Genomic DNA, 12809 nt, shown 5'->3' on the forward strand with positions numbered 1-12809 from the left:
CTCTCCACTCTCTGCCCATTCCACTTGCCTCATTTCTAATCTAAAGGATATATTTTATTATCTTATCAAGTCACTCATGCACCCTTTCTCTGTTTATGCATATGTGTAATTAAGTGCAACTCAAGTACTCCTTCATATATTTTTTTAAAACAATCTTACAAAAATAAACAAGATGCACGTACCTTTGTTTTACACATTATTAACATCAAAAACCATCAATCACTAGATAAGCGTCGCAGTGAAAATGCATTTATTATAATTGATTATCCATTTTGATAAATATTATAAAACTTATTTAAGATAATAGAAATATATACCAGAAAGTTTTTTCTTAAATCAATATTTAGTTTTTCAAGCTGAAACTAATACTACAATATAGAAATTTTCAATATAATTTACTGTAACTCCTAGGACCAAAATACTTCTACGCAGACTGTGATTTGTAGTTATAAATATAACTTGTAGTAGTATAACATTAGCGCCTCGATATTCACAAGTTCTTTTGCTAGGGTTGATAGTTGATACACATGATTAACTTATGATGTTATTTCATAAGACTTTAATGAAAAGATAAAGTTGTAAGACTGTTGAAATGTTTTAGGAAATGAGTGATTTTTATAGAAAACAAAAAGGAGATTGCAATGATCGTAATTGAAGATTAAATTAGTTGACGATCATTACAACAAAAATGGAACGTACATATATATATGATCTTCTTACATGTATGGAACATGGTTCGGATTAAAAGTTAAATTAACATGAACTTCTGTGCGTTAAAAGTTAATCAATAACAGGTGCTTTTATTCCTTTTCAGTAAAAAAATGCATGGTCTTTATTGTATTTTGTGTAAGATTATATCAAAAATTCTAAAAGACTCATGTGATGAATAACTCTATTGTATAGCAAATTAATTGTTTGATAAAATAATATCGAAATAATATACAAATTAACATGGATTATGGTCTGAAAGATCAGTACAATGAAGAACTAAATTTGACTTGAGAGCACATCCTTAGAAATTTTCCCTTCTACCAAAATAAAATAAAAGAGAAAACCAACTTGAAAGAAATAAACAGCTTAAAATTATCCCAAAAATCTCATTAGAAATCCATCCAATTAGGGCTAAAAATAAACTTTCTAAGGATATTAGTAATTAAATTCCCTTAAAAACAAAATAATAACTTTGTCTGTCAATTTTTTGTCCTCGGAACATGGCCTTAAAAAAGCGATTAGCTGGATCGATCACACACCCCATTTCATCCTTTTTTCATATAAGGAATACCTTTCGTCCTTTTAAAGTCAATAAAACCCAAATAAACTTTTACAGAAATAATTAATATTGTTTATTCATTTTGAGTAAGAAAAAGAAAAAGTGTAGTCCTAAATTATATAAACTTTTACATTACGTATATATGATCTCTACGTACATGAAATTTTTCATAATTTCAGATATTTCTATTGAATTAAATCTGACAGACAGAGAGACCATCACACCCCTCTCTCTTTCTTACATTCCCACAAGCTTCCAAACAAAGAGAATTAATGGAAAGTAAGATTTTCAAAGGAATAATTTCTCTTCCTCGTCCTCTCTCACTCACAACCCTACGCATTTAAAATTATTGAAAAACTATGTAGTATATTAAATAATTAAAAGGAAATAAATAAACAAAACCCTTATCTTCTTCATGAGAATCATTTCTTCTCCACAAAACCATACCTTCTCTAACCCCTCTTCTCACTTTTCAATAACCCCTCCATATATGACTCATGCTGAGATCATATGACCAATATGGTTCCTCTTGAATCCTCAACGCTTTTCGGTGTTTACGGCGGTTTCACGGACTCGATGATGATGAGAGAAACAACTACCAACAATCAAGATCCTAGTGGAGATACATGTTCCGTCTCCGATCCAGCACCAGGTTCTACTGATTATTATAACATCTCTTCTTCTCCAGTGAAAGACGACGGAACGGCCCCAAAGAACGACGTCGTTTGTTCTATTAACGTAGACGATAATAAAGACAAATCTTGGCTCCGCTTAGGTATAGGCCCTGAGGAGAACACGGATGGCTCGTATAAGCTCCAACGTTGTTGTAGCAAAAACGGAAGTGGAAGAGAGAATTCATTAGAGCTGAGCTTGTTCTCTTCATCCTCAACCGCGGTTAGTAGTAGTATAGATCACCTACCGACGCAACCGTTGCAGCTGCCATATCATCATGATCAGTTATTGACGATGCGTGGACCGTCGTTGGTTTACAACCACCAATTAATGAAGCCTCAAACGTTATTAAATCGCGGCTTTTCGTTTCCATCTTCAAAGCCGTGGATACCTCAATATATGGCGCCGTTTAGACCGTCATCATTGAGTGACCGTGACGTCACTAATAATAATAGTCTTTCAAGAAGCTGTTGTGTGGATGAGGGAGGAGCTGGACCAAGCTCTGAGTTTAGGGTTCTTGATCCTCCAAGAAGACCACATTCTGGTCTTTGGTTTCTTCTTCAAGCTTCACAATTTCAGTAAGTATTTTTTTTCTTTCTAGATTCATTTTTAGTTAAATTCTATTTATTTTAGTATGTAACGCATGTGCATGTATATGTTTTATAACGTTGGATTTGTGAACGCAGGGAAAGGGAACCGTTCTTGCCTCAAGTAAATAAAAGCTACTTGAGAATCAAGTAAGTCTATTTTTTTGTCTCATGCGTTATAAAAGTTCTTTGTTTAGGGGAGTTTCTTCTGTTAATTATATTCTAATTAACAAATTTGTTTTCAATTTGCATGGATAAGAGATGGGAGAATCACTGTTAGATTGTTAATTAAGTACCTCATGAAGAAACTTGAATTGGATAGCGAATCTGAGGTAAATATCTAAACTCCAACTCTTTTATATACGTTTTTTATCTTCCAAGTTTAGGGGCTGCGAGATGAAAATGACATTGGAACTAAATCCCCAACTTATTAGGTCACAAGTCTGATGTCATAGTGTCGTAACTTCGCTAACTTATATAGTTCAGTTTTAAGTCTTAGGCTATAGATATTCAAATTATATATTGTAATACAGTTGAGTGAAAACCACATTCTGAATTTTGAGAGCTACATGACATCCTTAATTAGGTGCAAATCTAATTAATAATCATGAATAACCTCGGGTTCGAATTTATGAATTCAATTATTTCTGTGTTCAATTAATTAATTAGTATAAGCAAAAATGAATATTTTAGGCTTATAATGAAGCATCAAACTAATATTTTTCCTAAGCAACTTTCTAATCAGAATTATGATCAACCAAAAATCAGTCTTTATCGCTTTTGAAAATTAAACGTTATTGATTGATCGTTTCTCGAAGTACCCACTACCTTATCAAATAATTATGATAATAATTGTTGTTGTTATTAATTCTCTCATAGGAAACTGGAAAACGAGAGGGGAACTATAACTGGCCGTTTCATTAGTTTCATGCCATAATATTGTTATATTAATAATGATTTATAGTAGTGATTATTTATTAAGAAAAATATAAAAAATAAGTCTGAGTCAGCAGGCATGCTTGCTTTGAGAATAGTAGAAACCAGAAAAGAAAGGATATCTTAATCCAAACTTAAAAAGCTTACATGCGTATGTGTGTTTAGATGCTCTCGTTAATCAGAAATTACTATAATCTATATTGCATGTCCCTCTCGCTAGGCTCACAAATACATGTTCATGCGATTATATGAACTCTTGTGCCCTACAAGAATCAATTGCATGTATAGGTGTGTGTGTACAGTAAAATACGTTTGCTAATTTATTAAAGTGATAATATACGCTTGCTAATTTAGTAAACGCGTGATATTTCATTCTACATGATAAATATTTTTTCAAAAAATAATGTCTAATAAACGACCATTCAATAACGTTTTTGTATTTAACATCTAAACATCATTTTGGACGTCGGATAAATGGCTAAGTCTTTTTAAAAAACTGTAGTTGCGTTAGTTGATGGTCGAGACTCGAGACTAGCGATTAATTTATACTAAGCACATTCATTATTCATAATTTGATAATGAATATTCTTGAAATTTTATACGTACCATCAATTGTTGAGTTCAATTGGTGTACAAATATAATCTTTAAAAAAACAGCATGTTTTAGCGATAGTATAAAGTGACTAGCTAATTTAGCAAATTATTTTCCATGGTCAGAGAAACTTTTGGACCTAAAAATCTAAATATTTTGGTTATCAAGTAACCCTAAATATAACATGATTTTATTTCACAAAAATCAATTATATGGAGAAGTTGAATTTCATACAAAGTACAATTACGAGGAAGTTGAATGTCACACAAAGTATAGATAGCCATGGAAATTTTAGTTTTTCGTTCAATGCTTAAGTTCTCATGTTTTTGTTTATTTTCGTGAGTATGTTCGTCACAAGAATATATTGATATTTGGTCCGACTAATAAATGTATTGTTAGTATAAAACATTTTATATTGATACTTTAACTACACTGATGCATGATAGACATAGAGATATATATAGGTGACATATTAAATTCTCATTCTAATAATCATTTGATGAAAAACGTGATTTGAGAGCATTGATGCATGCATGGCTAAGTTTGTCTTTTCCGTCGAGCCAAAAATATTGCCTTTCCCACTCACAAGCATATAAAAGTTTCCCTAAATGATCTTTGGATAGTTTCATACTTTTTCTAGTCAGTTAGTTGATACATTTAAAAGTCAATCAAATTAGCTTAAACATTTTAATGCATCTATGGAAAATTCGAATTAAGTCATGCTAATATTGTGCATGATTCTTTTGCTTAGGAATCGATTATAGAGACATTTTCTCTTTAATCACTACATTATTTTTTACGGCAAGTACTATATATAGGTTTTGAAAATTAAGGTGTGTGTCGATGAATAGAAAAAGTAAAGTAATGATCACTATGTTAGTGTCTCAAAATAGGACATGCCATATCTAAATTTTCGTGTGTGTTAAGTGTTAACTAATTACCGTCAGAAATTTTGGTAAGAACCAGACATATGTCTACATAATAAAAGGTGTGTTTTTTTTATTTTTTTTATTTTTATAAACGTTTTAAAATTGTTAATACTCTATAAATTAAGGGAATTACCTATCATAATAAATATAACTATTTCTGAAATATATATAAAATTATTAATTAGTACTATAAGAAATCTCGACCGCTCTATCAAAATACATAATTTTCCTTGAACAGCTAATCTCCAATCCATGGTTAAATTTTCTTAGTGGAATTGTTATAATGATGCATGTAAAAGGCAAACAAAATTACCGTAAACCTGTCGTCATGCTTATGCTTGCTAAGCTCAGCTATTATCTTGTTTTCTCGTTAAATATAGTAGCATATATAGATATCTAATATGGGGTTTGTGTAAAATGTCGCATCATAATCCTAAGTGGGGCAGTTTCATGAATTTTGAAATGCCTTGATCATCTCCTCACCAACCAATCACGTTCCTACAATAGAACTCAAAATAATGTATTTCTCATTTAATAAATCAAACACTAAACGCTTGACAGTTCAACAGCAAAATATACAAAACTTTGTCTGATTACATAAAAGAAACAGTTACATGTTCTTTTTGATGTATAGAACAATGATTGCAAAACCTTGCATTTGGTGTATCATTCTGTTTTCATATGAATTCACAACATCGTGAGAATTGACGCATAAAATTCAACTATAATCTACAAAAATGACGCATATATAGGAACGAAGTAAAAGCAAGCGTATTGCCGGCGTGCATGGAAACATGATTTTGAGGTGCTATCTTATTAAAAAGAATTCCTACTCGATTACACAATATTAAAAGTAAAACAAGATCCTATATATATATATTACAAAATTAGCCCACAAATAGTTTGAGATGATCTTATTCAGTGTCAACTTTTGAAATTTGTTTTTCCACTTCGTATTTTTTTTCCCTTTGTGCAACTTTTACTTCATATCTTTGGCGTCAAGTCGAGGAAAAGTTGAGATTTTAGGGTAAGGTGTACGTTACATAATTCTTACTACGACTAACAAGCCCAAGTTTCCTCAATGGAACGGTTAAAACACATAAACTTAAGTTAAGTTGTTTAACTACCACTAGTTATAGTATAGACCATGCAACGTTTCCAAATCCCAACACGCAACGCTATCTCTAACCGGTCAAGTTTCCAGATCAGAGTTCACGGTTCAATCCAATTGTATTTTATAGACCCATGTCAACAATATATTAATTATTTTAAAAATCCGAAAAATAAAAGATGTAATTTCTATCGACAACAAAAATTACTTAATTTACATTTAACAATTTAAATTGTCGAAACCACACTTACTCTAACCATTAGCGTCTCATGTCACACACACGAGCACATAATATGGATAATGATGTGATTTTGACTCCAATTTTGGTTTGCTTGATGGAAACAGGTAGAAATAAGATGCAGAGGACAACAATTATCGCCGTTGTTGACGATGCAGCATGTAAGAGATTCCATATGGACTCCAAAATCATCATCATCTTACTCTTTCACTTTGCTTCGAGACTCATCAACTATTGATCATGTCATGATTTTGCATTATGGTAGGACTGCTTAGTTAAATCTTTATTTCAATAGTTTTTGCACTAAGTCTAACATTTTTCGATCATCATATTGTGTACTTTCGATCGAGTTTTAATTAGATCTCCCTCTCTTTTTTTGTTTGGGTTTTCGATCTATTTTTATTTAATATATCCCTCCAATTTTCTCAATAGTTTTTAAAACTATATGGCTCATATTGTAGGGAAGTGGTGTCGTACGAGCCAAACAAGTGGTCTGACCACTGACCTATAAGCCCTAGACACGATCTTATTACTTTAGTTTCCTGCATTTGTTTGGTTATGTTATCATGATTACTATATTTCTATTTTCTATTACAAGTAATTTTTAGGGTCATTGTGAAAGTAGTCTAATCTTCTTTCCCTTTAATTTGATAAAATAACACCTTTTTGGCTTATCCATTAACAAAGTAAGACCGTCAAGGTATCAACATATATTGAACATTTATATCTTTTGTAGGTTGTACATATAATATATACATTATCGAAACTTTTTAAATTTGAAAAATTATAAACTTTTCATAACCTTTTGCAAGTGTTCGTAATGAGTTTAGGAAACACAAACTAGGAACAATATGTGTTCATGTATGTTTTAAACTTACAAAAGTTTAATTGTATTCTACTTTATTACCCTTAATTTCTGTTTGTTGTCATATTTTCTGTTCAGAAGATATGATCTAAAAGACTTGAACACAGCTCGGTGTTTGGATTTGTTTTACAACTGTTGGTTCCTGACAAACTAAACCGATCCAATTTAATTCGAATAAATTAAATCTTATAAGAAAATACAAACTACACTAAAATATGGATAGAATGTGTAATTATTTTTCTATACACGAAACCAAATCCGAATACACTTCAAAAAAAAAATGACCGAATTTTAATTTTATTTATAAAAACATATATATTGAATTAACATGAACTAATACTTCACCAAACACACACATACCAATTTTTTAGCAGTAACTGTAAATCTATATCAGGACTTACCTAAATCGAAATCAGGACTGGACCGTTATGGACGGGCCCAATAAAAAGTTATCCTTCTAATGGGCTTTAAAGGCCTCATATCTTATTATTTTCAACTATCTTCTTCCCCAAAGGCATCTCTCCTTCTAAGATTCCGATCTGTTTAGCTTCTTCTTCTCCGACTCTCGTAATGTCGTGATATGTTCAATAAGCTTTCTTCAATGGCGTATGGTTCTTTCGGCGTCTCATCAAAAGCTCTAGTCTATTGCCGTCCCTGCTATGGCTCCATTAGAGATCTCCCTTTCTCCCTCCGAACGTCAACAGTTTCGTCTCCCGCTCTTTTCCGCTTTGAAACTCTATGATTCAGTTCCATCTTCTATATTTCCTTCTTCACCTTCGTAACTAACAACGACCCGAAAATGGGTATTGTTCAGATTGGTCATTGCGGCTGTGTTGGAGCTATCGCAGCACCTAGAAATGTTGTGAAACCTCGCAAGGAAGAAAGTCGTGGTGATTATCATTCTTTTGAAGATTCTGATTCTATTCAATAAAAAAGTTGCGATTTTTATTCTAATGAAGCGGGAATTGTTTTGTTTTGACTTGTGTAAAAATGATCGAAGATTTTAGTGGAGCACGGGGAAGTAATAAGGATAAATCGATGCCATGGAAGAAGTTAGATGCTAATGAATTTGGTATTCAGAGGTCAATGATACCAGATTCTACACGGATGGTTCTCAATAAACTCAAGAAAAAAGGTTTGCTTTTTACGCTTACTTAGGCTTCTGATTGGACTCTGGCAATTCTTAGTGTGCTTATATGACAAATATCAGCTTCTGTTGGGAAGAGCTTTGAATTGTTTGGATTTTGTTTTGAACTCTGCCTTAAAATCTGTGTTTTAGTGGCTTTAGTGTAATGTGAACCCTCTCAAGCTTTTGAGATTGTTTAGTTTAGAACAATGTGAAGAATAGCTAAAGGCTTTATTTTTGCTATGATTTTCCAGGATTTCAAGTTTACCTAGTTGGAGGTTGTGTTCGGGATCTTATTCTAGATAGAATCCCCAAGGATTTTGATGTTATCACTACTGCTGAACTCAAGGAGGTTTAAATCAGCTTATGTTCTTACTACAGACTTGTATTTTTTTATCCTTTTTTATGATGAACTCAATCTTGCCTCACAAATTTACGTTTTGAATCATCGCTTGTGTGTATAGGTACGGAAAGTATTTCCCGGCTGTCAAATTGTTGGAAGACGATTTCCAATATGTCATGTTTATGTTGATGATATTATCATAGAGGTTTGTTCAACATTTCACTTATTTTACACTTTTTCCCTCTCTCCCTTTCTCCATCTTTCTCTCAAGTTCGTAAAATTGTATCCTAAGGGATGATGGAGTTTTTCTTTTTAATAGGTGTCAAGTTTTAGTACTTCAGCAAGGACTGGTAAAGCGCCCAATAAAAGCTTTAGACGGCCTGCGGGATGCGATGAGCGGGATTATATTCGTTGGAAGAATTGCTTACAGCGTGATTTTACAGTCAACGGGTAAACAGTACCTCTCTATCTGTATTTCTCTTATATTTGTGAATAGAAATCCATATGCAGCATCCGTTAACATTCATATGTTGGTTTTTCAGGTTGATGTTTGATCCATCGGAGAATGTAGTGTATGACTATATAGGAGGAGTTGAAGATTTAAGGAATTCTAAAGTAGGTTTTGCAATTTAAGCTATTATGCTTTATAGAAATCTACTGACATGTGAATGAATTGGTATAAGTCCTAATCAGTTGAAGTTTGCTCTGTAGGTTAGAACAGTATCCGCAGCGAATCTTTCATTTGTCGAGGATACAGGTCAGTTGCAGATGCAATGTTTTCATCATTGGTATGAAAGATTGAAATCTATTTGTTTGGAAATGCTTTAAAAATCGTAACGGTGTTCACTTTGTAGCTCGCATTTTACGTGCAATTAGGATTGCAGCAAGGTTAGGATTCAGCTTGACTAAAGACGTTGCTATTTCTGTGAAGGAGCTTTCTTCTTCATTACTGAGACTTGACCCTGTATATCTCGTTACCTTTTCTTGTTCTCCTTGCTCTTCTTTTTTGTTTGTAAGGTTAGGACTAAACATTTTTCTATCGTGTTCCAATAATTCTGCAGTCAAGGATTCGGATGGAAATCAATTATATGCTGGCATATGGGTCCGCAGAAGCTTCTTTACGGTTATTATGGAGATTTGGCCTCATGGAAATTCTTCTACCTATCCAGGTATGGTGAATTTTCTTTAGCAGTGTGGCATTATGGTGTACACACTGAGTACTTTCTGTTGTTCACATTGAAATCACTTATGTATTCGCAGGCATCTTATCTTGTTTCCCAAGGGTTCCGGAGGCGTGATGGAAGGTCCAACATGCTTCTGGTACATATTTTTGCATTCTCAGTTAGACATGGCAACTTCCTGTCTAGTAGTAGTAACACTACAGAGTGAAATTATGGTTCCATAGGGCTAACTGATTACCCTTGCAGTCGCTATTTCGCAACCTTGACCGACTTGTAGCACCTGATCGACCATGCAGCGAGTTCCTCTGGTGAGAAATCTTCTTTAATACATCTATCTTAGTAATTGGTTTTGCCTGGTTAACAAATTTTGGGACTATTAACCTCAGGATTGGGATCTTAGCATTCCACAAAGCATTAGTCGATCAGCCTCGGGATCCCACGGTAGTAGCTTCCTTCTGCCTTGCCATCTACAGTGAAGTATCTTTATCAGAAGCCATCGCAATTGCAAGGAGCAACTCAAAACAACACAACTCACACTTCCAAGAATTGTCCAGTCCTGAAAAGGACACTGCTGACTCAGAGAGCAAAATATCGCAGCAGGTCATAAAATTAGCAGAGTCTATAAGATCAGCTGCGCGGAAATTGAATAACCGAGACTACATAGCTAACGCAATGAGCAAATACCCGCAAGCACCGGGCTCTGATATGGTTGGTACACTCACATTTCAATAAAACATTGCGATCACAATAACTGAAATGTTTCATATTCTTCATTGAGATTATTGATTGTTATCTCAGGTATTCTTGTCAAGACTTATGTTGGAGAGAGTAGAGAAAATGTTTGGAAATGTGAGAAGAAAAGGAAACCAAGAGAGAGATGATGTCCCAAGTTTAGAGCGTAGGATAAACTACAAGTCTCTTGCCCTTGGAGACTTTCATGAGACACGTCGTGTTTTTGCTAGGATTGTCTTTGATACCATTTACCCTCTGGCCTAAAAGCCCACCAATTTTTTTTTCTTTCCAAATTCGTCTAATTGACTATAAATGAATTGATCTATGTCCTATCTTACTTCCCATGTGGAACATTCCTTACACACAGGAAAAAAATTGTAGCTAACAAGCAAGTTACTGGGCCCAAACTGATTGCAGAAGAACAAAGCTTTAACAAGAAATTGTTCACTTAACAACGTGATGAGGCTTAGATCAAAGTTCTCATGTTTTTTTTGTCATGTTTAGATCAAAGATCAAAGTTCTCATGTTTCTGAAGACAAATGTGTATTCTCTGATTCAAGAGCCTTGGGGATGCAGATGTATCTTCAGAGAACATAAACGAATGATGTTAAAGCACAGTAAGCTTTTGAGTTGGTACTACACACTCAACAGCAGACGTTTGCTAGTTTTAGTACCTGAATCCTCTGTTCCATAAGTAAAGTACATAGACTTCATTACTTCAAAGTTCACACTTGCTTTTATATGTTTTATTGACTCGGTAAAATTTGCATTATAATCCATTTTTTATCTTCGGTCTTGCATATTTGTGGTACTACTATTAACTAATGACCATATTTTAAGCTGACCGTATTATTAACTTTGAACCTCATTTTTGATGGAGTTAAACACAATCTATTCATATGATGGTCAACCAACACACAGACATATCATTAAGCAAAACTAAATGATACAGTTAAAACCCATAAACACCCATTTCTTAAGAAACTAGCTTGTTGCCATGTCATTGATCAACCAGCAATCTTGAGTAACAAGTTGAAATTACATTAGTAAATACACCACATTTTTTCTGAAAACCAAAAATCAAAACAGAGGCTCACTCACTAGCTCTCACCCCTTGTACATCAAATTGTGCATCGTTCGTGACTACTCGTCTGAGCTACATTTTTTTTTTTTGAACTTAAATTAATCTTTTTCTTTGGGACAGATTATGCATGATGTATTTATACTTTGTAGAATATTAATTTATTCAAAAGTGGGTTAGGCTTCCATATAATCTGCACAAGAAAAACATTCGACTGACGAAATAGATAATGCGGAAATATTTTTGTTCTCTTGACGTAAATGGAAAAATCTATTAATTTCGCAATCTATCGTAAGCAAATCTTGAGAGTGACATGAGTCGAACCTAGCCGTTTCACAAAACTCCAAACCATGCAATGAAATGTCACTACTTGTTTCTAGAAACTATTACACATTTGGATTAGTTAACTGATTGGTTCATCACAAAATACGATATTACTTTATTTTATTAAAAATATAGATGTTACTTGATAATTGCAAATCCCAAATTGTGTATTGGCCTATCCTCAGAATCTGATCACTAAAAAAGCTGTACATTGTTTTTGTCCTTTTCCTATTTATTTGTCAATTCGTGCTTTTAAAATAAGATTTATACAGACAAAGTTAGGTGTACATGAAATATGCAGATCTTAATGAATCTCTATGAATGGCAGATTGTGAGATATTTCATAAAGTGATTGCTTTAAGACAGTCACAAATAGAAGATTGAAAACATATCAAAGTTCCACTAACTTTGTAAATAGAAAAATAAAAAAGATGCAGCCAAATGCTATCACACATCTTTTGCCAATATTTTGTTGTCTCCAAATTTTTGATTCATTAGTGATCTACGGTTCAACTTTTTTTCTTTCTTGTTTTATCTACGAAACAATTTTGAATTTTTGAGAATGTCTTTGTGCCGTATTAATTGAGATTTTGAATTGCAAGGCATACACAAAGCCATGACCTTCGCGCCATGGCTCACAGATTAATCTACATACCTTAAGTGGATGTAGTTTTCACTTTTCAGTTTAGTTTTTGGCTTTTAAAATAAATAAATAAACCATTAACCTTCTCAAAGCTTTGTAGATTTTTTTTTTTTTGTTTGTAAATTCATATAAGACCTCAAATATATAGGGCGAGCAAATCCATTTGCGAATTAGACTAT

The 12809-nt window shown here is 33.1% G+C and overlaps 2 protein-coding genes and 3 long non-coding RNA genes across 10 annotated transcripts; 3 read left to right on the top strand and 2 right to left on the bottom strand.

Moving 5' to 3' along the window:
* The first annotated feature begins 1645 nt into the window (after nt 1-1645).
* AT1G28080 (RING finger protein) lies at nt 1646-3501 on the top strand. Of its 2 annotated transcripts, NM_001332798.1 has the most exons (4): nt 1646-2520; nt 2629-2679; nt 2789-2861; nt 3409-3501. In NM_001332798.1, the coding sequence occupies exons 1-4, from the start codon at nt 1781-1783 to the stop codon at nt 3451-3453; spliced, it is 909 nt and encodes a 302-aa protein (NP_001320595.1). In that variant the 5' UTR covers nt 1646-1780; the 3' UTR covers nt 3454-3501. The 2 variants fall into 2 exon arrangements, with proteins under 2 accessions (NP_001320595.1, NP_174129.2); NM_102573.3 differs by having other exon boundaries at nt 1699-2520; nt 2789-3501.
* Nucleotides 3502-6498: 2997 nt separating this feature from the next.
* On the top strand, nt 6499-6718 carry AT1G06113. Its single transcript, NR_139023.1, has one exon. It is a non-coding gene; the product is annotated as an other RNA (long non-coding RNA).
* A 954-nt stretch (nt 6719-7672) lies between these two features.
* On the top strand, nt 7673-11071 carry AT1G28090 (Polynucleotide adenylyltransferase family protein). Of its 5 annotated transcripts, NM_102574.4 has the most exons (14): nt 7673-7903; nt 8015-8090; nt 8201-8335; nt 8581-8678; nt 8791-8874; nt 8989-9119; nt 9212-9284; nt 9381-9426; nt 9524-9633; nt 9731-9838; nt 9930-9989; nt 10097-10158; nt 10237-10558; nt 10649-11059. In NM_102574.4, the coding sequence occupies exons 1-14, from the start codon at nt 7781-7783 to the stop codon at nt 10844-10846; spliced, it is 1626 nt and encodes a 541-aa protein (NP_174130.2). In that variant the 5' UTR covers nt 7673-7780; the 3' UTR covers nt 10847-11059. The 5 variants fall into 5 exon arrangements, with proteins under 5 accessions (NP_174130.2, NP_973924.1, NP_001322265.1 ...); NM_202195.3 differs by having other exon boundaries at nt 7673-8090; nt 10649-11037; NM_001332800.1 differs by having other exon boundaries at nt 7718-7903; nt 9930-10158; nt 10649-11071.
* A 375-nt stretch (nt 11072-11446) lies between these two features.
* AT1G06117 lies at nt 11447-11658 on the bottom strand. The gene has a single exon (NR_139024.1). It is a non-coding gene; the product is annotated as an other RNA (long non-coding RNA).
* A 931-nt stretch (nt 11659-12589) lies between these two features.
* Nucleotides 12590-12798, bottom strand: AT1G06123. The gene has a single exon (NR_139025.1). It is a non-coding gene; the product is annotated as an other RNA (long non-coding RNA).
* Between the last annotated feature and the right edge of the window lie 11 nt (nt 12799-12809).

The sequence above is a fragment of the Arabidopsis thaliana genome (assembly GCF_000001735.4).
Source record: "Arabidopsis thaliana chromosome 1 sequence".
NCBI lineage: Eukaryota > Viridiplantae > Streptophyta > Magnoliopsida > Brassicales > Brassicaceae > Arabidopsis > Arabidopsis thaliana.